The 27,438-nt window shown below is 43.0% G+C and overlaps 1 protein-coding gene across 4 annotated transcripts in view; it reads right to left on the bottom strand.

The window, feature by feature from the left end:
- The window catches only part of FAM219A (family with sequence similarity 219 member A), a 145,454-nt gene that overhangs the window by 66,867 nt on the left and 51,149 nt on the right, over positions 1 to 27,438 (bottom strand). For all 4 annotated transcript variants that reach the window (XR_010090861.1, XM_063453561.1, XM_063453563.1 and 1 more), the window contains exon 2: positions 1,180 to 1,279. Coding sequence is in view for 3 of the 4 variants with exons in the window: in XM_063453561.1 (XP_063309631.1) it covers positions 1,180 to 1,279 (100 nt within the window). In the remaining variant the exon portion in view is untranslated. The remainder of the gene's footprint in view (positions 1 to 1,179; positions 1,280 to 27,438) is intronic.

Here is a 27,438-nt window from a genome sequence, read left to right as displayed (position 1 = left end):
GGTTTGATCAGTCTGTGGTGTAATAACTGGCAGGGTTTGATCAGTCTGTGGGGTAATAACTTGCAGGGTTTGATCAGTCTGTGGTGTAATAACTGGCAGGGTTTGATCAATCTGTGGTGTAATAACTGGCAGGGTTCGGTCAGTCTGTGGTGTAATAACTGGCAGGGTTCGGTCAGTCTGTGGTGTAATAACAGGCAGGGTTGGATCAGTCTGTGGTGTAATATCTGTCAGGGTTTGATCAGTCTGCGGGGTAATAACTGGCAGGGTTGGATCAGTCTGTGGGGTAATAACTGGCAGGGTTGGATCAGTCTGTGGGGTAATAACTGGCAGTGTTGGATCAGTCTGTGGGGTAATAACTGGCAGTGTTCGGTCAGTCTGTGGGGTAATAACTGGCAGGGTTGGATCAGTCTGTGGGGTAATAACTGGCAGGGTTGGAACAGTCTGCGGTGTAATAACTTGCAGGGTTTGATCAGTCTGTGGTGTAATAACTGGCAGGGTTGGATCAGTCTGTGGTGTAATAACTGGCAGGGTTGGATCAGTCTGTGGGGTAATAACTGGCAGGGTTGGATCAGTCTGTGGGGTAAAACTGGCAGGGTTGGATCAGTCTGTGGGGTAATAACTGGCAGGGTTGGATCAGTCTGTGGGGTAATAACTGGCAGGGTTGGATCAGTCTGTGGGGTAATAACTGGCAGGGTTGGATCAGTCTGTGGGGTAATAACTGGCAGGGTTGGATCAGTCTGTGGGGTAATAACTGGCAGGGTTGGATCAGTCTGTGGGGTAATAACTGGCAGGGTTGGATCAGTCTGTGGGGTAATAACTGGCAGGGTTGGATCAGTCTGTGGGGTAATAACTGGCAGGGTTGGATCAGTCTGTGGTGTAATAACTGGCAGTGTTCGATCAGTCTGTGGGGTAATAACTGGCAGGGTTTGATCAGTCTGTGGTGTAATAACTGGCAGGGTTGGATCAGTCTGTGGTGTAATAACTGGCAGGGTTTGATCAGTCTGTGGTGTAATAACTGGCAGTGTTCGGTCAGTCTGTGGGGTAATAACTGGCAGGGTTGGATCAGTCTGTGGTGTAATAACTAGCAGGGTTGGATCAGTCTGTGGTGTAATAACTGGCAGGGTTCGGTCAGTCTGTGGTGTAATAACTGGCAGGGATCAGTCAGTAATACTCACTTACCTAACTTGACCTGCAGAGGAGAGGGCTTGTAATTCATGGAGACGGTCTCTCCCTCGCGAATATCACAGTCACCATCAGATATCGCAGCCGCCGCGGGATCCTAAGAAACGGTAGAGAATGTGCAGTGAGTTCCCGAACCAGAACCATCAATATTTCATTTGAAAAGCAAACTCAAGCTGTTCTGCCTGGGCACAACATGCAAAATATTACTACACAGTTCACAAAAAAAAAAGATCATCGGGAATGTCAGACTGTGCCGGTCCCATCACTCACTGTATTATGCCCCCATAACTAACTGCTAGCATATGGCTATGGGAAACAGTGATGGGATTTGCTGGTTAACAGTGATAGGGGTCTGCAGGTAGTCACCTGTACATTATTAGTCAAGCAGAGTAAATTCCACCCAGAGCTTTTTCCTATTTCAATATTGAGGTGAAGAGAGAGCAACTAATGTAACTACTAATACAAAGGAATATCCTGCACACAGAGGACAAAGGTTTATATAAAAATATACACAGCAGAGATAAGCTAAGGGCAATTCCATTGATAACAAAGACCACAAAAAAACGAACTGGAGTGGAACACCCTACAACAAGGTAAGTGATAACACAGAGCATACCAGGTAATATGTTACTAGCACATAAGCAGGCCGCTACCCTTCCAAATGCCCATATTTCATCAATATAAAAGGATAAACACAAACATACCACAGAGAATAAAGAAATAATGGAAAGCTTGGCTAAGCAAGTGTGGAGGACCTTGTAACATTCCCTGGGGTTGCCTGAAACTATGATCAAGTTTTCCGAACGTATACGTATCCCCCTGTTGGTGGACCGAACAGAACCTGTGTGGTCCCCTTTTTTATTAGTTCAGAACACTGACTACCGCTGGCTGTTAACTGCGATTAAAAGATTGATTTGAGTGCTTTCCCTGGGTATAACGTAGAAACGCATGTAGAAACGTATGCCATTTTTTCTCCCGAACACAGGCAGCAGTACTTGGTCGTCGAACGCGTGAAACTCATTTCTGCTACACAAGGTCGTGAACCCCTGGCTACGATTGTACCGCTGCCCGTACAACTTCCCGACCAGCTACACAAACGATGTTCGGGAGATAGGAACTACCGACTGGGAGGAGCATTCGCTCCCTAAAAGCCAGGGGGAGCATTCATCAGTGTTCGTACGGGAACCCCCGAAAGTTTACCCAAATGGCAATTTCGTTTACCGAAGGTGCTGAGCTCTATTTATATATGTTGGTCGCTCAGACACGGGCTATTTAGACTTGTGGGGTTCCTGTATAATCTTCCTATGTTTTTGGGGTGTTTTGTAATATTTTGTGTTGCTTTCTGTAATAGAGATAATTGAGTTAGCCTTCCAGGGACTCAATTATCTCCCAGACACAAATGCCTGGGAGGGACTTGTGCATTTCTTAATGGAGACCCCATGCTAGGGTTCTGTGCATAAAAATCCGAGTGTGGCACAATAAAACTAATTTGACTCCCAGAACTATTAACACGGCACCCTTTGCTCTATTAACACTGCACCCATTACTCTATTAACACGGCACCCATTGCTCTATTAACACGGCACCCATTGCTCTATTAACACTGCTCCCATTACTCTATTAACACGGCACCCATTGCTCTATTAACACGGCACCCATTGCTCTATTAACACTGCACCCAGTGCTCTATTAACACGGCACCCATTACTCTATTAACACATCACCCATTACTCTATTAACACATCACCCATTACTCTATTAACAGGGCACCCATTACTCTATTAACACATCACCCATTACTCTATTAACAGGGAACCCATTGTCCTATTAACAAGTCACCCATTGCTCTATTAACACAGCACCCATTGCTCTATTAACACAGCACCCATTGCTCTATTAACAAGTCACCCATTGCTCTATTAACACATCACCCATTACTCTATTAATAGGGAACCCATTGTCCTATTAACAAGTCACCCATTGCTCTATTAACACAGCACCCATTGCTCTATTAACACAGCACCCATTGCTCTATTAACACGGCACCCATTGCTCTATTAACACGGCACCCATTGCTCTATTAACACGGCACCCAGTGCTCTATTAACACGGCACCCAGTGCTCTATTAACACGGCACCCATTGCTCTATTAACACGGCACCCATTACTCTATTAACACGGCACCCATTGCTCTATTAACACGGCACCCATTGCTCTATTAACACGGCACCCATTACTCTATTAACACGGCACCCATTACTCTATTAACACGGCACCCATTGCTCTATTAACAAGTCACCCATTGCTCTATTAACAAGTCACCCATTGCTCTATTAACACGGCACCCATTGCTCTATTAACACGGCACCCATTACTCTATTAACACGGCACCCATTGCTCTATTAACACGGCACCCATTGCTCTATTAACACGGCACCCATTACTCTATTAACACGGCACCCATTACTCTATTAACACGGCACCCATTACTCTATTAACACGGCACCCATTACTCTATTAACACGGCACCCATTGCTCTATTAACACGGCACCCATTGCTCTATTAACACGGCACCCATTGCTCTATTAACACGGCACCCATTGCTCTATTAACACGGCACCCATTACTCTATTAACAGGGAACCCATTGCTCTATTAACACGGCACCCATTACTCTATTAACACGGCACCCATTGCTCTATTAACAAGTCACCCATTGCTCTATTAACACGGCACCCATTGCTCTATTAACACGGCACCCATTGCTCTATTAACACGGCACCCATTACTCTATTAACAAGTCACCCATTACTCTATTAACAAGTCACCCATTGCTCTATTAACACGGCACCCATTGCTCTATTAACACGGCACCCATTGCTCTATTAACACAGCACCCATTACTCTATTAACACCAATTATTCTACATGCAGTGCACCCACTCCTTTAGCACAATATGCAGGCAACATTTAAAAGCAGGTTAAAATAGTCTAAAAAACAGAGTCCAAGAATACAACCTAAAGTCAAAGAAAAACACTCCAAATAGGTCTTGCCTCCAATCAAAACTGTGCTGGCATTCAAAGGGTTAAAATGAACAGGCTGGGAACAGATGAAGGCCGTTCCTGGGACACTACACGATACTGTCACTTATCCCAGGTTAGTTATCTGGTCACTGACCATATGAGCCCGTTAGATGATCTTTAATAAAGGCGTCCCCTCGTCCAGGCCTGGTAATGGAATCGGGCGGTTTGCAGTTTATATTTGTGCAGCTCAATCACGGCTGGAGAGATGATTGTGCAGTCAGGGATAAGGGATAATCAAATAGGCCTCGTCATGCTTCGCTTCCTCTCTAAGCTTTACGCATATCATCCACACAGTGAAATTCAATACACGGCACGCAGAAACCGGGATTTATGAAATACGGACTTTCTATTCATGCTGCAGAACAAAATAAAACCTAATTTCAGCCTTGGTGCATCCTCAGTAAGAGAGTAATTAGTATTTATCAAACAGCATCTGCAGAATACCAGGACACCACAAACAGGCGTGCGTTACTATTCATGGAATAAAGTCACTGGACAGCGAAACAAATAGCACTGCCCAAGCACCTGATTAACCATCTTCCTAGCAATCAAAATATATACTAACAGCCACTATGGTGAAACCTCTGTGAGGACAGGTATTCTGATAGACGTCCCTTTATCTGTCACAAATAATGAGTCTTCCAGCACCTTCAAGTCCCTCAGAGCTGCCAGCAAATCTCACAGCCGTTAGTGATCACAAAACAGATATCTTTATTAGGATATGAAGTCTGTGTTTCTCATTAAACAGAGTAGCCGCTATGTACACAAAAGGCCTAATTCTCTCAAATATTGTTCACAAATCTGTCTAAATCTGTGTTGGTGAGCACTTCCCCTTTGCCGAGATAATCCATCCACCTCACAGGTGTGGCATATCAAGATGCTGATTAGACAGCATGATTATTGCACAGGTGTGCCTTAGGCGGGCCACAATAAAAGACCACTCGAAAATGTGCAGTTTTACTGTATTGGGGGGGAGCTCCTAAAACCAGTCAGTATCTGGTGTGACCAACATTTGCAACACATCTCTTTCACATGATAGAGTTGATCAGGTTGTTCATTGTGCCCTGTGGAATGTTGGTCCACTCCTCTTCAATGGCTGTGCGAAGTTGCTGCATATTGGCAGGACCTGGAACACACTGTTGTATACACCAATCCAGAGCATCCCAAACCTGCTCAATGGGTGACATGTCCAAACATGCTTAATGGGTGACATGTCCGGTGAGTATGCTGGCCATACAAGAACTGGGATGTTTTCAGCTTCCAGGAATTGTGTACAGATCCTGGCAACATGGGGCCGTGCATTATCATGCTGCAACATGAGGTGATGGTCGTGGATGAATGGCACAACAATGGGCCTCAGGATTTCGTCACAATATCTCTTGCAGATGAGCTTTCTGAGGTGGTTTCTGACAGTTTGTTGCAGCAGCCGTCCGTGTGGCTGGTCTCAGACGATCTTGGAGGTGAAGAAGCTGGATGTGAAGGTCCTGGGCTAGTGTGGTTGCACGTGGTCTGTGGTTGTAAGGCGTGTTGGATGTACTGCCAAATTCTATGAAATGCCTTTGGAGATGGCTTATGGTAGAGAAATGAACATCCAATTCACGGGCAGCAGCTCTGGTGGACATTCCTGCAGTCAGCATGCCAATTGCACGCTCCCTCAAAACTTGCGACATCTGTGGCATTGTGCTGTGTGATAAAACTGCATTTCCGAGTGGCCTTTTATTATGGCCAGCCTAAGGCACACCTGTGCAATAATCATGCTGTCTAATCAGCATCTTGATATGCCACACCTGTGCAATAATCATGCTGTCTAATCAGCATCTTGATATGCCACACCTGTGAGGTGGATGGATTATCTCGGCAAAGGAGAAGTGCTCACTAACACAGATTTAGACAGATTTGTGAACAATATTTGAGAGAAATAGGCATTCTGTGTACGTAGAAAAAGTCTTAGATCTTTGAGTTCATTAATGAAAAAATGGGGGCAAAAACAAAAGTGTTGCGTTTATAATTTTGCTCAGTGTATATTTTTAATCCCTAAATTTTACTCTAATCTTAGCAAATTTCCATCTCTACAGCAGGTTACTGCCGAGATTCATGTGCCTGCGTGAGTGCTTTTTAAATAATGTCTAAGTGTGTCAATTGGTTTATCTGATTCATATAGAGACCACAGCTACAGACACTACGTCACAGACATCACAATATCAACTCAATGACTACCTAAGTAGTGACTAGGGGTCAAACATGGCAGAGGATGAGACAAGGAATCTGCTTTACAAGTTACATTAAACTTGTTTCTTAAAAGTACCAGCGGGCTCATACTCCAAATATGTTCCCTGTGGCTTCCAAAAACTAATTCTTGCTGACGCCATGCTCAGGAATTGTGGGCTCCAGATGTCCAGAAGGACAATCTGTCCTACTATCAGCTGTGAAATGGCATTATAGAAAAACATTATCTATAGAAACAGGGTAAGTATTTCCATATAAATAAAGATTCTCAAGCCTGTCGGTCATCTGAAACAGACACAAAGCTGTATTTGGAGTAAATGAATAATCTCTCCATTTCTTGCGGGCACCAGAGATTTTATATCTATTTCTGGAGAGATAAAAACCTCGAGATGTCACGCTGCCCTTGGACAACATACAAGATAAAGTGTAAAGAGAGAGCACGGGGTTTAACCATGCAACAAATTTGTTCCACTTCATGTTATGGATTACAACACCCATCATCCTCAGCCTCGCCACTCCTGTTTTATTTACAGGGATGAAAAAGGGGAGGAATGGAGCTATAGGTAAAACATATCCTCTGCGTATGGAGATTTGTATGAAGTGAGAAGTATGTTTGATAATTCACATTGTATTTATGATTCTCTCTAGGGTCTTTTTCTGGCAGTCCCTCTTTCCAACACATGTATTTTATTTTTTCATATGAACTCAAATTGAGTGTATCACAGAGCTCCACTACAATAAAACTTCCAGCAACATACAGTGAACTCCAGGGGACTCAGATTAATAATAAAAATGCTGAAGCAGTCTGTCTGACAGTCTCGATATGGGAGTATTTGGATGAGCAGCTAACACATTCAGGACCCTGGACAGCATTAGAGACAGACAGCAGCCATAACAAAGTACAGCTTTAGGTTTGGTCCTAATCCGTGGGTTACAATATAGCTTTTAGTAACCTCCCTTTCACAACACGGATATCAATAACCTCCCTCCTGCCACATGGATATCAATAACCTCCCTCCTCCCACACAGATATCAATAACCTCCCTCCTGCCACACAGATATCAATAACCTCCCTCCTGCCACACAGATATCAATAACCTCCCTCCTCCCACACAGATATCAATAACCTCCCTCCTGCCACACGGATATCAATAACCTCCCTCCTGCCACACGGATATCAATAACCTCCCTCCTCCCACACGGATATCAATAACCTCCCTCCTGCCACACGGATATCAATAACCTCCCTCCTGCCACACAGATATCAATAACCTCCCTCCTCCCACACAGATATCAATAACCTCCCTCCTGCCACACGGATATCAATAACCTCCCTCCTCCCACACTGATATCAATAACCTCCCTCCTGCCACACAGATATCAATAACCTCCCTCCTCCCACACAGATATCAATAACCTCCCTCCTGCCACACGGATATCAATAACCTCCCTCCTCCCACACGGATATCAATAACCTCCCTCCTCCCACACAGATATCAATAACCTCCCTCCTCCCACACAGATATCAATAACCTCCCTCCTGCCACACGGATATCAATAACCTCCCTCCTGCCACACAGATATCAATAACCTCCCTCCTGCCACACGGATATCAATAACCTCCCTCCTGCCACACGGATATCAATAACCTCCCTCCTCCCACACGGATATCAATAACCTCCCTCCTCCCACACAGATATCAATAACCTCCCTCCTCCCACACAGATATCAATAACCTCCCTCCTGCCACACGGATATCAATAACCTCCCTCCTCCCACACAGATATCAATAACCTCCCTCCTCCCACACAGATACCAATAACCTCCCTCCTCCCACACAGATATCAATAACCTCCCTCCTCCCACACTGATATCAATAACCTCCCTCTTGCCACACAGATATCAATAACCTCCCTCCCTCCTCCCACACAGATATCAATAACCTCCCTCCGGCCACACGGATATCAATAACCTCCCTCCTCCCACACAGATATCAATAACCTCCCTCCTCCCACGCTGATATCAATAACCTCCCTCCTCCCACACAGATATCAATAACCTCCCTCCTCCCACACGGATATCAATAACCTCCCTCCTCCCACACAGATATCAATAACCTCCCTCCTCCCACGCTGATATCAATAACCTCCCTCCTCCCACACAGATATCAATAACCTCCCTCCTCCCACACGGATATCAATAACCTCCCTCCTCCCACACAGATATCAATAACCTCCCTCCTCCCACACGGATATCAATAACCTCCCTCCTGCCACACGGATATCAATAACCTCCCTCCTCCCACACAGATATCAATAACCTCCCTCCTCCCACACAGATATCGATAACCTCCCTCCTCCCACACAGATATCGATAACCTCCCTCCTCCCACACAGATATCGATAACCTCCCTCCTCCCACACAGATATCGATAACCTCCCTCCTCCCACACAGATATCAATAACCTCCCTCCTCCCACACAGATATCAATAACCTCCCTCCTCCCACACAGATATCAATAACCTCCCTCCTCCCACACAGATACCAATAACCTCCCTCCTCCCACACAGATATCAATAACCTCCCTCCTACCACACAGATATCAATAACCTCCCTCCTCCCACACGGATATCAATAACCTCCCTCCTCCCACACAGATATCAATAATCTCCCTCCTCCCACACAGATATCAATAACCTCCCTCCTCCCACACGGATATCAATAACCTCCCTCCTCCCACACAGATATCAATAACCTCCCTCCTCCCACACAGATATCAATAACCTCCCTCCTCCCACACTGATATCAATAACCTCCCTCCTGCCACACGGATATCAATAACCTCCCTCCTCCCACACAGATATCAATAACCTCCCTCCTGCCACACAGATATCAATAACCTCCCTCCTCCCACACAGATATCAATAACCTCCCTCCTCCCACACGGATATCAATAACCTCCCTCCTCCCACACGGATATCAATAACCTCCCTCCTGCCACACTGATATCAATAACCTCCCTCCTGCCACACTGATATCAATAACCTCCCTCCTGCCACACTGATATCAATAACCTCCCTCCTCCCACACAGATATCAATAACCTCCCTCCTCCCACACAGATATCAATAACCTCCTTCCTCCCACACGGATATCAATAACCTCCCTCCTCCCACACAGATATCAATAACCTCCCTCCTGCCACACGGATATCAATAACCTCCCTCTTCCCACACAGATACCAATAACCTCCCTCCTCCCACACAGATATCAATAACCTCCCTCCTCCCACACACAGATATCAATAACCTCCCTCCTGCCACACTGATATCAATAACCTCCCTCCTCCCACACAGATATCAATAACCTCCCGCCTCCCACACAGATATCAATAACCTCCCTCCTCCCACACGGATATCAATAACCTCCCTCCTCCCACACAGATATCAATAACCTCCCTCCTCCCACACAGATATCAATAACCTCCCTCCTGCCACACGGATATCAATAACCTCCCTCCTCCCACACAGATATCAATAACCTCCCTCCTGCCACACAGATATCAATAACCTCCCTCCTCCCACACAGATATCAATAACCTCCCTCCTCCCACACAGATATCAATAACCTCCCTCCTCCCACACAGATATCAATAACCTCCCTCCTCCCACACTGATATCAATAACCTCCCTCCTGCCACACTGATATCAATAACCTCCCTCCTGCCACACTGATATCAATAACCTCCCTCCTGCCACACTGATATCAATAACCTCCCTCCTGCCACACTGATATCAATAACCTCCCTCCTGCCACAGATATCAGTGGTCTTACGTCTGCCATGCAGTTAGTCAAATCTAGAAATGTAAAAATTCCAACCCAAAAATTAGATAAATCCTTGACGGAGCAGAAACAGCTTTAACTCATTGTGGGGGCCACAAGCTTGAATTGCATTCCCATAGGGGACATTTGGCTGGTCCTCTACAGTTGGAGATCTACAGCATCGTACTACAGCTTCTGATCTTCATCCTCATTATGGCACACTGATGAACCCTGAGCGTTTAATAATGGGACCTCTATCAACAGGCACTGTGTTTTGCCAGTGGTGGAATATGTTTGCAGGGGGCTTTTGCTTCCTCTGGAAGGCTGTCCCAGGTATCTACAACCCTTTCCTTGGTCTTTACGGCCTCCTCTAGAAGGCTATCCCAGGTATCTACATCCCTTTCCCTGTCATGGTCAATCTTTACTGCCTCCTCTAGAAGGCTATCCCAGGTATCTACGTCCCTTTCCCTGTCACTGTTGGTCTTTACGGCTTCCACTGGAAGGCTGTTTCAGGTTTCTGCTATACCTATGATCGGCTTCTAGAATGCTACTCCAGGCCTTGGCTGATGGGGGAGTAGGACCTGTTTATTAAAAGGACACTCTAAGCACCATACCCACAAAGCTTTTTTGGAACCTTACTGATGAGGTCAGGAAGGCTGGATATTTTCCTAAAATGGATCTTGTATTTTTCACCCATTCTCTTTATTTTTGATGATGGCGCTAACCCCTTCATTGAAGCACCTAGATTGCTCAGACATTTAGTCAGTCTCTAGAAGAAGTGAAGCAGACAGCGACATGAATGGCTCTAGAAAGTGAGTTATCTTGACAGTTCATTCACTGAACCATGAACTGGGAGAATTTATTATTGAGCAGTTGAGGAATTTTCTAGTTTGACAGTTGTGTAGAATGCTCTTCCCAGCTGTTCCCACCTCCTATAACCTCCGCTCCAGTACTAACACAATATTTAGCATACTGCAATACAAAAATAAAGTGGCTCGATCCTCATTTTCCTACAGAGCACCACAATTATGGAAGAACCTCAGGGACACAGTCAAATCTCCACTCAATCCAAAATCCTTTAAGAGATCTATAGCAATATACCTCAATACAGAATGCACCTGTCATTGTTGACTATATTTATTAACTGCTATGTGTTTGTGTATGTATGTGTGTGTAAATATATTGTATTATTTTTTGTAATATTATATTGTACCCTATTGTAACAATGCAGTGTTTGTGGGCCCAGGACATACCTGAAAACAAATGAAATCTCAATGTATCCTTCCTGGTAAAATATTTTATAAATAAATAATGTGACGGAACCCTGGTTGTTCGTGTATCCCCCCTGTCTTTATTATGTATATTACCCTATGTGTTCATGCAAAAATGCCTGCTCCCTGTTCAGGAGTGCCTCCACGAAGGGAACCTATTTGCCTCCCAAACAGGGACCACCCCAATAATCCATTTAGAACGTTTTCACCTCGACCTGATGCCAAAACCGCAAGGGAAGCCTTGCCGCGTACCGTCCTATCCAGGGGGAGCATACGTGAACTCGTGAATGCACTTTGGAATGTTCACACCAATTAATTAGAACATTAACAACTCGCAACATAAGTGTGAAAACACAAGGGAAGTAATTAATGAGTGCTTCCCTGGGTGGCTGCCGTTCGTATAGACGAACGCCAACCAGGGGGAGCATTCGCATCAAGAAACGAGACGTGAATGGAGGCTGTTTGCCACAGGTACCATTATGGGGGTCCCTGGGGTTTGAGTGGGCATCTTTTGGGGACACTGGCTTGGTTGGGCAGGCTTTCTGTAACTGGGAGTCTAGTGGTTTTCCCGCGCTGACTCCCCGGTGCCGAGGCTCATAGGAAGGAGACCTGGGTTGGCGGGTGTAGTGGAGAGGTAGTATAATCCAAAATAGTGGCTAGTGGTTTTCCCGCGCTGACTCCCCGGTGCCGAGGCTCATAGGAAGGAGACCTGGGTTGGCGGGTGTAGCGGAGAGGTAGTATAACCCACAATATCTCCGCTGGTAGACAGGAACAGCATAGAATAATCCAGGTAAAATAAGTACAGCATGCAATAATCCCGGTAGCGTTGTATAAATCCTTCCTTCCCAAGAATTAGACTACACATGGGCAGGGAGTCAACTGAGGTTTTAATCACAGGTCACAGTATTTATGTGGTTCCCCATGCAAGAGGTTTCCTTACTGACTTTACAGGGGTTGTACAGTAGGGGACTACATGGGGAACTTAACAACCAAGACATTTCTCCCACCATGCACTGTTGTACGAGAGGGATACTCCCACCTCTGTGCAGCAGAACTGGCTTTTTACATAAAAATACATCACTTTAACATTATTCATGCTATTATACCGAATGACCTTAGGTAGATAGCTGGGGTCTGAGCACACACTTTGTGAAAGTACCGCTCAGATCCCAGCATATTTAGCCGAACGCCGCATGAATTACACTTCAACATACATTTTGCATCAAAGACACGAATACACCCGCAGGGATAAAATGCAGAAAGACCGGTACTCCCGAACGGCCTGGAAGTCCAGCGGTATTCGTGCCGTCGAGTAGCCGATTTTAGTTCCAGGCACTCAACGACAAAATACCGCTGGGCTAACAAAGGATCCAAGATGGCCGACCGCTGTGTGGTCGGCATCCGAACGGCGGCCACCCTGAACTTCTAATAACTACTGAAAGATCCAATGTTGCGATTCTTAATGGGAGCCACACAACCTCCTGCGTGTGGTCTCCCATTCGGTAGTTTGTTCATTTCACGAACAGTGTTGAAATTCACTGTTTGTGAAACTACTGTATGAATGCTGGTGGTTTTCTTGCTGCCAGCATACGAATGCTCTTGTTCGCATCAAATACAGAGGAATGCATATACTTGGTTCTAACAGCCTTAAAGCTACAGCATCACATTAATGAACATACATTCTTAAGTGGCTAGTTTTGCCACAGCGGGCTTTCTATGTCTGGGAGACAAAGGGACATCGCCCCCCCTTCTCTCGCGCTTTGTCCCCCAGGCATGGGGGGATCCTAGGAAGAAGACCCCCTGTCACTGGAAGTGGGAAACCCTGTACTTGGGTGGCGGGAACAGGGGACAAAGGGACTGGAACTCCTGTGTCACACTAAGACCCCTGGGAGGGGGAGGGCCTGGGGAAGAGACACTGTGATTGTGTGATGTACACCCCTTGCATGGTATTTTGCCTAAAACTAGCGGAGGTAACCGGTCAAGTTACCCATGGTCCGCTACAAATAATTTTAACTAAAATTTGCAATTCTCTTGTAACTGCTCGACCATAAGGGATTAGTGTACAAACCCCACTGTGTTGAGCCTCTGGTACTGAGAGGGTTACAGTGAAAACAGTTCAATAGGTTTACAGAATTAGATCTGAAATTGTCACACACCGGATGTGTATATGACTTGTTTTCACGCTTTCATTCCTACTCCGGCCAACGTGTCCAGGCAGCAGCTGTTTATGGCTCACTAGTCATCTGGCTACTCTCTGTAGGAACCAAATTCAGAAAATAATACCACAGGAGAAATGAAATTACTCACAGGACACACTGTGCAAATGAATCCATGAACTGACTGAAGCAAATTGCAATATCAGTTTCCCCTCTACGTTATCTTTTTCTCCTTCGATGTCAACGTATGTGACAGATCCCATCTGCTCGCTTTACCTGATGTGCCGAGGACAGCAAAGGATTAATAGAGTTCACTCTGTACACACACAGGAAATGCAGCCGATCCCAGGGAATGCATTGCTCTGGATGCTAGGCTACTTGGAGATATACAGAACTGGAGGTTTGGCTTGGTAGATGAACAGCTGTACACTCTTGAATTGACTCCTTTTTAGCATCAAAGGGGACATGGACTCAGCTCTTGAAGTGTCCATGTCCCCTTAACCCTTCAGCTGAAAACACTGCAGTTTTAAAGAATATTCATTTTATATTTACACTGAGATTTCCAAGCCATTCCCAAAGGCATCTTCACCACAATTTACAATAACAGACACCAAAGGCATGCCATTGTGATAGTGGTTTCCAAGATCTCGTCAGACTCACATTTTGCAATGTGGCACACGTATGACAGGTTTCACAACCTTAATCTCTTCCTTGCCATTGATAAAAAACATATATACATGTATCTCATTTCTTCTACGTATCTTATCGCTTTGTACCATTGTTGTGTTACAGCTGGAAGCACAACATACCGGTATATATATATATATATAAATAAAAAGAGTTTTACCGGCACTCGTGGATTTTCTTTTCAGTTTATTAAGGTAGGTACTATTACAGTCAACGTTTCAGCTCCCGGTCGGAGCTTTCATCAGGACACCAAAGACATTATGTATCATGCAAAGCACACTTATAAAGGACATCTGAAATAACATAACCAATAGACACTCACCTGTTCAGCTGAAATCAGTTCATTCCGATTTTCGGCGTGCACTCAGCGTTATTGCGCATGTCAGGTACCCGGTCTGTACTTCCGTGTCACATGACCGAGGGGAGGTTCAATCACTGGGTGCGTCACGGTTTCTAGGCAACCGCTGATGCATTCAGTCCGGTTTGCCTACTATGTGATCAGCCGCTCTCGTAAGAGCTTTCCCCCATGTTAGAATACTCCACCCAATGACAACGGATTGCGCTGCTCAGTCGGCTGGTGCAGGACGAAATATCAGATTAAACGAATTGATGACTCTAAAGTCCAATTCCTAACAAATTTAGACAAATCCTATCACCATAGTTTTGGACAAAACTCAGACTAAACAGTCTGTAAGACAAAAGAAAGGGAAAGAAAAGTTGTATATACATTTTGTGGTAACGTGACAGAATTATTTACTGCAAATGATGTGTAGAAATGTGTAAGTAAAATAAATATTCAAAGAATTAACTTGCCTTATATACAATCTCTTGATGGCTATGTGTCAAAATGTGACTCTATGAGATATGTAAAGTGTATGAAACATGTGCCTGATATGTAATAAAAATATGTATAAGGTAGGCTGTGTATAATACTTATATATAACTGAAGTGTACCTGTAGTGAAAAAAAAGAAAAAAGGGCTAAGGGAGAAACTCCTATATATGTGAGTGTGTATAAGGGACATGTCCATTTAGAATGGTGATTGCTCTAGATGGACATATGTTAAAAAATCAGCATGAATAGAACAGGATGAGTGTCTATGCCATAGTTATAACCATTTACTATACATATCCTCTTATTCTTATGGACAAAAGAGTTGTCCAATATTAACATAAAACATATAATTAAAATTATAATAAAAAGATGCACCCCTGAGCCACATACAAGAGTGACTACCAGGTGTATTACAGATCCATATACTCTATGTGAGAGGAAAAGAATATTAATTAATTAATTGCTGAAAGTAGTGTGAAACCAGATATAGGCATAATTTATAAAAAAGGACTGAAAGAACATTTTTCATTTAACCCTCTAGGGGAAACAGTGTCTAGTTCTACAATCCAGTGTGTTTCTCTTTGCAACAGGAGTTTCGCTCTATCCCCTCCTCTAGCTGCCACCGGCACATGGTCAAATGCCACGCAGCGCAAGGCTGAGAGTGGGTGTAGTTTTTCCAAGAAATGTCGGGCCACGGGTTTGTCCGACTTGCCATCACGATAGGCTAGTCGGATACTTGATCTGTGGCCCCTTATTCTTTCGCATAGAGCGGTTTCTGTCTTACCAATATAACTCAGTCCACAAGGGCATGTGAGTTTATATATCACGAACTCTGTGCGACAATGTATCCTGTGTCTGATTTTATATGTTTTGCCTGTATGGGGATGTGACAAAATTTTAGACGGGATGATGTGTCCACAGGTGACACAGCCTAAACACCTGACACAGCCATTGTTTGTTTTCACTGTTACAGGGGGGGTATAGCAATGGATAGGGTCTGTTTTTACTAATAAATCTCTAAGATTTTTATTCCTCCTATAGCAAAACATAGGCTTATTCGTCAGTTCTGTTGGAAGTGTAGGGTCTTGTCGCAAGATGTTCCAGTTTCGGTTGACAGATTCGATAATTTCTTTGCTTGCGGTGTGTAGTTTCATTGGAAAAACAATCCGGTGAGTTGGTTCTTTTAAGGAGTCGTTTCCCTTCTGATACCGTTCTCTGGCTTGGCCCAGTGCTTTTTCCAATACTGGACGTCTATAGCCTCTCTTCATAAATTTAGAAAATCGGAATGAACTGATTTCAGCTGAACAGGTGAGTGTCTATTGGTTATGTTATTTCAGATGTCCTTTATAAGTGTGCTTTGCATGATACATAATGTCTTTGGTGTCCTGATGAAAGCTCCGACCGGGAGCTGAAACGTTGACTGTAATAGTACCTACCGTAATAAACTGAAAAGAAAATCCACGAGTGCCGGTAAAACTCTTTTTATTTATATTTATTTGGAACTGTGCACCTGGTACCAATTTTCAAAGTTGGAGTGCAAGAGTTATTTTTCTATGTTTGTATTTTTGGACCCTACCAGGGATCCTTCTCTATGCACCCACTGATTTAAAGTAACTTGATCTTCTGAATGAAAGGATCTTCAACACTTTGGGACACTATCAATACATTTTTTGTATTGTTTTTTTGTATATAGTTGCCATTTTTTCTTTTTTAATGCATATCAATAAAACATTTACTTTTTACGATATAAGTGGATAACTATTTTTAACACTCCATATCCCTGAGGAGAGGAATAGATTATTTTTGCAGAAATCCGTATATATTTTTTTCTTAAAGCAACATCTAGTGAATATGGATAATTTTTTTCAAGAGTCTGGAGCTCAGTCCACACTAGCCGATACTCTTCAATTCTCTGAAGAACAAGCTGAACAAATCCTGTGGGATTCCACCAGTCTAGTCTTACCCACCACAACCACTGTGAGGGACATATATTTCAAGCTTTTAAAACTAAAGAAAAAAGAAATTGATTTGGACCTGCACGGTTTATTCCTGTCTGACTACCATAGGGCCAAGCAGATACCGAGGGGCTTTAGGGTCCATAATATACCAACCATCGGTAGGACTAAATCAAAGATATGTAAGGATTGGACGTCAGTCCTAAACAAATGTTCGCTGGACCTTATGTTAATCACTATACAGGATGTTAAAGAAGACCTGTTAGAGATCCGCAAAAAAATTCAACAGCTTGAAATTGAACAAGCAGTATTGTTAAACTCACAGGAAGGAGTAACTATGCTGCTCAAACTGAATGAAGAGTTATTGAAATATAAAAATCAGCTAGTTAAGTTCAAAAGGCAAAAAATGGAACGAGTACAGCAAGACTACACAGAACATTCTGTATACAGATGGCTTTCTGGGGAGCATAGAAACCGTCCCAGAAGATTTCGGAAGCGGATTGTTAAACCAAATATCAGAACTATCGACGTCACATCAGGTGAATCTGCATCTGAAAATGAGAATATACCCTCTCATGTACCTGCCACTTTTTTAGACAAGGAGGAACATCAGGAGGGAGTACCCCCACAGAGAGTCCTAACAAGAAGCAAAGGCGAAAGAGACCTGTCACAAGACGGGGGCAAAAAGGAAGGCTCCACTGGACCCAAGGGGAAACCTCCAACACGGAAATGATTCCTGTCTTCAACCTGTCAGACAGACCCCTTGACCATCAGGAACTGGATATTCTAAGTAAAGGTCTGTCTTTTATACCCACCAACACTCCAAACCACTTCCAATGGAATGTGGAATTATATAAATTTGGCCGTACTTTAAGACTAAAAGAGTTTTTCAACAAAAATCAGAAATCTCCAAGTAACCTGACTGTTGAATCGAAAAAACTTAGCTTTCGGAAACCCAGCCAGTTTGACCCTCCCACTTATCAACCTACAATCAAAACCTTCCTATCTACCGTCATGAATGAGACGAAGGAGATACTAAAGGTACATAAACCACAGAACTCAAATTTCACCAAGCAACAACATAAATTGGTACGACAATTATCATCAGATCCTAAGATTGTAATTCGCCCTGCAGATAAGGGAGGGGGAATTGTGGTTCTGAACTATTCCAATTACGCCGAGGAAGTCCATAAACAATTGTCTGTGCCAACGACCTACCAACTGCTAGACAAGGACCCAACTAACACCATAGCCCAGAAGATTGAAGAAACTTTGATGTTCGGTCTAAAAGCTGGCTTTATTGAGATGGATCTCTTTGAATATTTGCAGAAAAAAGATCCACGTACACCAATCTTGTACACATTGCCCAAAATTCATAAGAACCCGACTGCCCCCCCAGGTAGGCCGATTGTGTCTGCAATAGACGGCATATTGGAACCGATAGCAAAATACCTTGATCATCTATTTAAACTACCGGTCACTGCCATACCCACCTGCATTAAAGACACCAACAGCCTCATTAAAGATCTACAACAAATACAAGAGTTTGATGGACTACTGATAACTATGGATGTCAGTAGCTTATACACATCAATTCCACATGAGGAGGGCATCGAAGCGATGAGGCAATTTCTCTCCACCTCTACACAGTATCATGGCCCGCCTATTGAGTATACGATGGAACTACTATCCCTGACACTCTACAACAACTACTTCAGATTTGAGACACAATGGTATCTACAAGTCTCTGGCACGTCCATGGGGGCAGCGATGGCCCCCATGTACGTTAATACATATATGTTCGATTTCGAACAGAAGTATATACTCACACAATATCAGGAGCAAATAGCCCGATATTATCGCTATATCGACGATATTCTAATCCTATGGAAGGGCACACTAGAGGAAGCGAGTACATTTGTCAAATATATCAATGAGTTGCCAACACCAATCAAAGTGACCTCATGTATTGACCATAAAAATGTTCAATTTTTGGATCTAGACCTAATGGTCATTAACCATAAGTTAGAGTTCAAACTCTATACCAAGCCAACCGACCGCAACACTATCCTTCACTTTAATAGTTTCCATCCACAGCACCTTAAAGAGTCTCTGCCCCTCTCTCAGTTTCTTAGAGTACACAGAAACAATTCCCAGGAAGATCAACGGGAGGAACAACTCAAAATGATGTACTCTAAATTTATGAAGAGAGGCTATAGACGTCCAGTATTGGAAAAAGCACTGGGCCAAGCCAGAGAACGGTATCAGAAGGGAAACGACTCCTTAAAAGAACCAACTCACCGGATTGTTTTTCCAATGAAACTACACACCGCAAGCAAAGAAATTATCGAATCTGTCAACCGAAACTGGAACATCTTGCGACAAGACCCTACACTTCCAACAGAACTGACGAATAAGCCTATGTTTTGCTATAGGAGGAATAAAAATCTTAGAGATTTATTAGTAAAAACAGACCCTATCCATTGCTATACCCCCCTGTAACAGTGAAAACAAACAATGGCTGTGTCAGGTGTTTAGGCTGTGTCACCTGTGGACACATCATCCCGTCTAAAATTTTGTCACATCCCCATACAGGCAAAACATATAAAATCAGACACAGGATACATTGTCGCACAGAGTTCGTGATATATAAACTCACATGCCCTTGTGGACTGAGTTATATTGGTAAGACAGAAACCGCTCTATGCGAAAGAATAAGGGGCCACAGATCAAGTATCCGACTAGCCTATCGTGATGGCAAGTCGGACAAACCCGTGGCCCGACATTTCTTGGAAAAACTACACCCACTCTCAGCCTTGCGCTGCATGGCATTTGACCATGTGCCGGTGGCAGCTAGAGGAGGGGATAGAGCGAAACTCCTGTTGCAAAGAGAAACACACTGGATTGTAGAACTAGACACTGTTTCCCCTAGAGGGTTAAATGAAAAATGTTCTTTCAGTCCTTTTTTATAAATTATGCCTATATCTGGTTTCACACTACTTTCAGCAATTAATTAATTAATATTCTTTTCCTCTCACATAGAGTATATGGATCTGTAATACACCTGGTAGTCACTCTTGTATGTGGCTCAGGGGTGCATCTTTTTATTATAATTTTAATTATATGTTTTATGTTAATATTGGACAACTCTTTTGTCCATAAGAATAAGAGGATATGTATAGTAAATGGTTATAACTATGGCATAGACCAGGGGTAGGCAACCTACGGCACTAGTGCCATGCACGGCACTCGAGGTGTCTTTGCACGGCACTCAAGGCTGCTAGAGTCAAACAGGCTCTGGCCTATCAGGAGTCCCAGTAAAACTTCAGATATCTGCTAATCCGAAAAGGTGGTGAAGGACAATCCTCAAATTATGCATTGCAGCACGTAGAGGTAGTGATCTCAGATCACTTCCTCCCAGCACTTGTGAATAGGAAGCCACACTGTAGTAGAGCAGCTCGCAGTTGCTGTTGCAGCTCCTGTCCTTGACATGTACCTGGCCGGACTAGTCCCCACTGGAACCCAGGTGTGACGAGACCAATCTCACCACATTGCATTGGAGGAGCCTGGTTGTCCGCCTGCTGCCTTTGGACTATGGACCAGACTTTAAAAGACTTATTTTCCCTGCAGAAAGGCTTATTCGTGCCTTTTCTGCCGGGGTGTTCGGTAGATTTTATCTACCGAACAAACTAACGATTGCACGACCACCTGGGAGCTGGAGTGTGCCGCCAATTGACCACCCTGAAGCTGCGGTTAACCGCAGCTTAATTGACGAAGGCAGGGTGGTCTTTGTTCGTCGACCGAACACGTGGCGGCGGCCATTTTACAAGTCCCGTACGGCCAGCGGTGTTCGGCACCTAAACTATGGAACTATAAACGGACATGTAATTGCACGAACACCGCTGAGCCGTCCGTCTCTACTTTAGGTCCGCCACTGTGTTGAGGTGGAGGACGTGATTGCATGCCTAGGAAGGGGGGACAAAGTCCAGGGGGCCCTAAGCAGATGCTTTGCCCAGGGTCCAATCATTATTAAAGACAGCCCTGCATATATACGCACAAATACAACGATAAAAAGCAATTACAGTACAAATAACACAAGCAGAATACGGCAGCACACACACCTCGATTTATAAAAAAAAATAGGACCGGCACGCTATGGGACATCACAATCCTATATCGGCACAGTGCTGCTAAAAGGTTGCCTACCCCTGGCATAGACACTCATCCTGTTCTATTCATGCTGATTTTTTAACATATGTCCATCTAGAGCAATCACCATTCTAAATGGACATGTCCCTTATACACACTCACATATATAGGAGTTTCTCCCTTAGCCCTTTTTTCTTTTTTTTCACTACAGGTACACTTCAGTTATATATAAGTATTATACACAGCCTACCTTATACATATTTTTATTACATATCAGGCACATGTTTCATACACTTTACATATCTCATAGAGTCACATTTTGACACATAGCCATCAAGAGATTGTATATAAGGCAAGTTAATTCTTTGAATATTTATTTTACTTACACATTTCTACACATCATTTGCAGTAAATAATTCTGTCACGTTACCACAAAATGTATATACAACTTTTCTTTCCCTTTCTTTTGTCTTACAGACTGTTTAGTCTGAGTTTTGTCCAAAACTATGGTGATAGGATTTGTCTAAATTTGTTAGGAATTGGACTTTAGAGTCATCAGTTCGTTTAATCTGATATTTCGTCCTGCACCAGCCGACTGAGCAGCGCAATCCGTTGTCATTGGGTGGAGTATTCTAACATGGGGGAAAGCTCTTACGAGAGCGGCTGATCACATAGTAGGCAAACCGGACTGAATGCATCAGCGGTTGCCTAGAAACCGTGACGCACCCAGTGATTGAACCTCCCCTCGGTCATGTGACACGGAAGTACAGACCGGGTACCTGACATGCGCAATAACGCTGAGTGCACGCCGAAAATCGGAATTAACTGATTTCAGCTGAACAGGTGAGTGTCTATTGGTTATGTTATTTCAGATGTCCTTTATAAGTGTGCTTTGCATGATACATAATGTCTTTGGTGTCCTGATGAAAGCTCCGACCGGGAGCTGAAACGTTGACTGTAATAGTACCTACCGTAATAAACTGAAAAGAAAATAAGCGAGTGCCGGTAAAACTCTTTTTATTTATATTTATTTGGAACTGTGCACCTGGTACCAATTTTCAAAGTTGGAGTGCAAGAGTTATTTTTCTATGTATATATATATATATATATATATATATATATATATATATATATATATAAAACAAAACAATTTCTGGCACTCATCCCAAACAAAAATAATATAAATAGCGACTACCAGGTGCTTCTCTGTAAATATATATATATAGATAGGTCTGTTCAGCCATAATTTACCTCTTTCAGATTAAGTGCACCCACACGTATTATATATAATTTTGTTCGAGACAAACAGAGCTTTCATATCACAGCAAATATTTATATATGAAACATAATTTAATATGAATGCAATCTAGAGAAAGTAAGAAAATGTGTTATTTTACAACTTCTAGGTGGCATACCATTTGCAAAAGTAGACAACCCAGGGTATTCAAATGGGGTATGTCTAGTGTTTTTTAGTAGTCATTTAGTCACAAACCCTGGCCAAAGTTAGTGTTCATATTAGTTTTTTTTTGCATTATTCACAAAAAAAACCCAAAAATGGCAATTTCACTGATGATATCACCGTTGTTATACATTTTACGGTTTTGAAACACTCATATTTGTGTTCAGCGAAGTCTCCAGAGTATAACTTAACCCCCCGTGTACAGGTTGTATGGTGCTCTGGAACATTACAGGGTCAAATAAAGAGCTTTCACATTTCAGTTTGCCAGATTGGTTTGCTGGCCATATGTTGCCTTTGAGACCATATGGCAGCCCAGGAATGAGAATTACCCCTATCATGGCATATCATTCATAAAAGTAGACAATCTGGGGTATTCAAAATGGTAAACGTCCAGTCTTTATTAGTAGACACTTAAAACGCTCATATTTGTGTTCAGTGATGTCTCCCGAGTATAACAGTATCTCCCATGTACAGGTTTTATAGTGTTTTGGAAAGTTATAGGATCCAATATAGGACTTTCAAATTAAATTCTCTGGACTTTCTGCCTGGGTTGTCAGGCAAGCTCCTTAACTTGCAATTAATAAAATCACATAATTATGTAAAAATAATACAATAATATACATTTAGAATTAAACAAAAATTATATAATAATATATATAAATAATTTTCTAAACTTAATTTTTCGTGTGGGGGACTGCCTGATATCCCCCTGCAGGCAGTGTCTTAGACAGCCGGTCTGGACATGTGATCGTGATGTCATGGGAAGAGCCGGATTTTCTGCAGGGGGAGTGCTTGGGTTTAACCCTGAAACGTTAAAGCCCAAACTTTTTCAGACGACCGTCCTTAAGGGGTCAAACCCTGCAATGTAAACATTGTCAGTACAGCCGGTTAATAATCTCAATGCTCCACTACAACTCCCATCTATTTAGTGTTCCACATGCAGGATGAGTCTGAGTAGTGTTGTGTTTTTTCTGGTTTTACTATATTGATCACAAAAGCAAGTAAAGCCAAGCACTAAGCCAAGTGTGCGCAGTTCAATAACAAAATGCAATGTTATAGCATGACCTATATACCTATTTTACCTAAAATTGTGATACCAATCTGTGAACCAAGCCACTGTTTCCCTCAGTTATAGTGAAGTTTACGATATAATCTGGTCTATTTTCCTATACAAAAAAAAAAAGTGTTATGTCTTTAAAACCATGTAAATACAATGTTCAATATCTGCACGAACAAAATAAAGTATTTTTAAAAATATATATTTCGTTTGGAAACGTAAAGGGACACTATAGTCACCGGAAAAAAAACTACAGCTTAAAGGACCACGATCGGCCCCCAGACCACTTCAGCTCAATTAAGTGGTATGGGTGCCAGGTCCATCTAGGGTTAACCCTGCAGCTGTAAACATAGCAGTTTCAAAGAAGACGCTGACGTCCATAGGAAAGCATTGAGAAATGATTTCCTATGGACTGATTGAATGCGCGTGCTGCTCTTGCTGCGCATGCACATTCGGCGGATGACGTCGGAAGAGAGAGGAGAGTCCCAGTGCCGAGGGAGCCCGGCGCTGGAGAAAGGTAAGCGTTTAACACCTTCCTCCCCCTTCAGCCTGGCGGGAGGGGGACCCAAAAACCCTATAGTGCCAGGAAAACGAGTTTGTTTTCCTGGCACTATAGTGGTCCTTTAATGTAGTTGTTCTGGTGAGTATAATAGCTCCCTTCAGGCATTTTCATGCAAACACTATCTTTTTAGAGAAAAGGCAGTGTTTACATTGCATCTAGGGACACCTCCAAGTGGCACTCCTTAGATGACCACTGGAGGTGCTTCCTGGCTCAGTGCTGCACAGTAAGCAACCCTGCCATACAGCGTCCCCACACTCTGCATGGGTAAGCTAAATTTTCCTCATAGAAAGTATGGAAAGCATTGGATTGGCTAAAAATCTGCAATTTTGATTATGTCACCAAGGGGAAATAAGGTGAGTTTTAAACTTTAATAGGGGAGATAAGGGGGGGGCACACCACCTAAATGGGCAAAGTGGGTTAAACTATAGGGTCAGGAATACATGTTTGTGTTCCTGACGCTATAGTGATCCTTTAATTAAATAATTATTAAAAAATATTTTAAGGCGTCAGTTATCCTTTAACTATTTTTTTTAAAATCCATTTAGTATGTCTACATACTCTCCCCATATCCCTCATGTTAGATTGCAATTATTGAATACAAAATATTAGGCCCAATCTTTATATTTAATAATTTTTAGTTGATTTATATAGATTTCATGCCAATTGTTTTAGAACTAATCCCAATTTATTTCCGTCACTTCTGCCATCACATTCCTGACAGGTTTGGACTGGGTGCTGCTGGGAGTATCTGCAAACACAATGGCCGCCAATTAGCAGACCGTTTATAGCTTGTCAGGTGTAACATGGCTGCCTCGCTCCTTCTCTGTCCCAGAGAGCCAGGGGGCTTAATGAGAATGCTGACATGGGAGGAGATGGGCTTTGTGTACTCCCCCCATGCTGCCGCGTCAGTCAGGATACTTCACAAGGGCCCGGCCGGGATTCACACGTGGCACGAGCTGATAGACAGAATTTGGCCAATCGTCTCTGATTAGACAGGGTTGTTACATTTTTTTAAATTTGGTTTTCCTGGCGCTGTGTATAAATGTGAAATAGGGGAGGATATAGAAAGTGTCTGTTCTTAGTCTGTAAGATGCTACCTCTTACTACAGAGGTAGCCAACCATTTATTAGTAGCATTATCGCTGTGCCAACACAAGATACTGAAGTCCCTTGGCGTGCCGATCCTATTTTTTTTAAATTGGGGTGTGCATGTTGCCAGATTGTGCTTGTGTTATTAATGGGTGATGCAGTTTCTTTGTAACTTTGTATTTGTGCGTATGTGGGCAGTTATCTTATAGCATAAACCAGTAATCGTCTTTAAACTACAATAAATGTGTTAAGAAACCATGCTGGGTAAATGAGATTTTTGTCCTAAATGACTGTTTCATTTATGTATATGGTTGTCAGTTGGTTATGAAGTCACTTATGGCCCATATTACATACATTGCATTAGTTTGGTGACCCATTTTTTAATTCTCCAAATGTAAAGTCATATAAATTAATTATAATCTGCCCAGGAACCATCACTGCATTGGGGAAGGCAGGACTGTAACAATAAATTACTTACTGTGAGCAGGTGTTTAGGGGAAGCTGCATATGATGAATATGTTCCAATTACTGGGGGCTCACATACCGGGCAGCCACTAGAGGCAGTCTTAACCCTGCAATATAACCATTGCAGTTTCTCTATAACAATGTTTTACATTGCAGGGATAACATAACACTGACACTGCACCCAGACCACGCCAATCAGATGAATGGTCTGCGTGCCTATAGTGTTCATTTAATTGGTCTAGAATAGCCCTACCCCTCGTCATGCCTCCAATCAGGCCCTGTATAATGAAAGTGTCCTTCCCAGCCTTGTGAAATGTTGGGGTGAATGCAGTGAAACTTTGGAGCCTGCTCATAAACGCCACAAAGGGATTCAGGTAAAACTCTACTGTCTGCAATACACAGCAGGCAGACCGAGCTTTTACAATAAAGACACACTTATTACCGTTAGACCTGGCCGGCACAAATCCAGCAAGTTCCTATCACAGACTACACAAATGGGATTCTATAAAGGATATGTAAAGCACCATAACCACTACATAAAACTGTAGAGATATGGTGCTAGTAGTACCCTGGTGTCCCCCCCCCTTCCCTCTCCTAATGTACATAGTCAGAGAGCCTACTTACCTGGGTTTAGCTCAGGAGGGCTAACAGAGCTCCTCGCAGGTAGGGACGGTGCCCATAGCTCAGGTTTTGCAATGTGGCACACGTATGACAGGTTTCACAACCTTAATCTCTTCCTTGCCATTGATAAAAAACATATATACATGTATCTCATTTTGTTTAGAATTAAACAAAAATTATATAATAATATATATAAATAATTTTCTAAACTTAATTTTTCGTGTGGGGGACTGCCTTATATCCCCCTGCAGGCAGTGTCTTAGACAGCCGGTCTGGACATGTGATCGTGATGTCATGGGAAGAGCCGGATTTTCTGCAGGGGGGGTGCTTGGGTTTAACCCTGAAGCGTTAAAGCCCAAACTTTTTCAGACGACCGTCCTTAAGGGGTCAAACCCTGCAATGTAAACATTGTCAGTACAGCCGGTTAATAATCTCAATGCTCCACTACAACTCCCATCTATTTAGTGTTCCACATGCAGGATGAGTCTGAGTAGTGTTGTGTTTTTTCTGGTTTTACTATATTGATCACAAAAGCAAGTAAAGCCAAGCACTAAGCCAAGTGTGCGCAGTTCAATAACAAAATGCAATGTTATAGCATGACCTATATACCTATTTTACCTAAAATTGTGATACCAATCTGTGAACCAAGCCACTGTTTCCCTCAGTTATAGTGAAGTTTACGATATAATCTGGTCTATTTTCCTATACAAAAAAAAAAAGTGTTATGTCTTTAAAACCATGTAAATACAATGTTCAATATCTGCACGAACAAAATAAAGTATTTTTAAAAATATATATTTCGTTTGGAAACGTAAAGGGACA

Source organism: Pelobates fuscus, chromosome 5 (assembly GCF_036172605.1).
Source record: "Pelobates fuscus isolate aPelFus1 chromosome 5, aPelFus1.pri, whole genome shotgun sequence".
NCBI lineage: Eukaryota > Metazoa > Chordata > Amphibia > Anura > Pelobatidae > Pelobates > Pelobates fuscus.
This window is presented reverse-complemented; position numbering and strand designations above follow the sequence as displayed.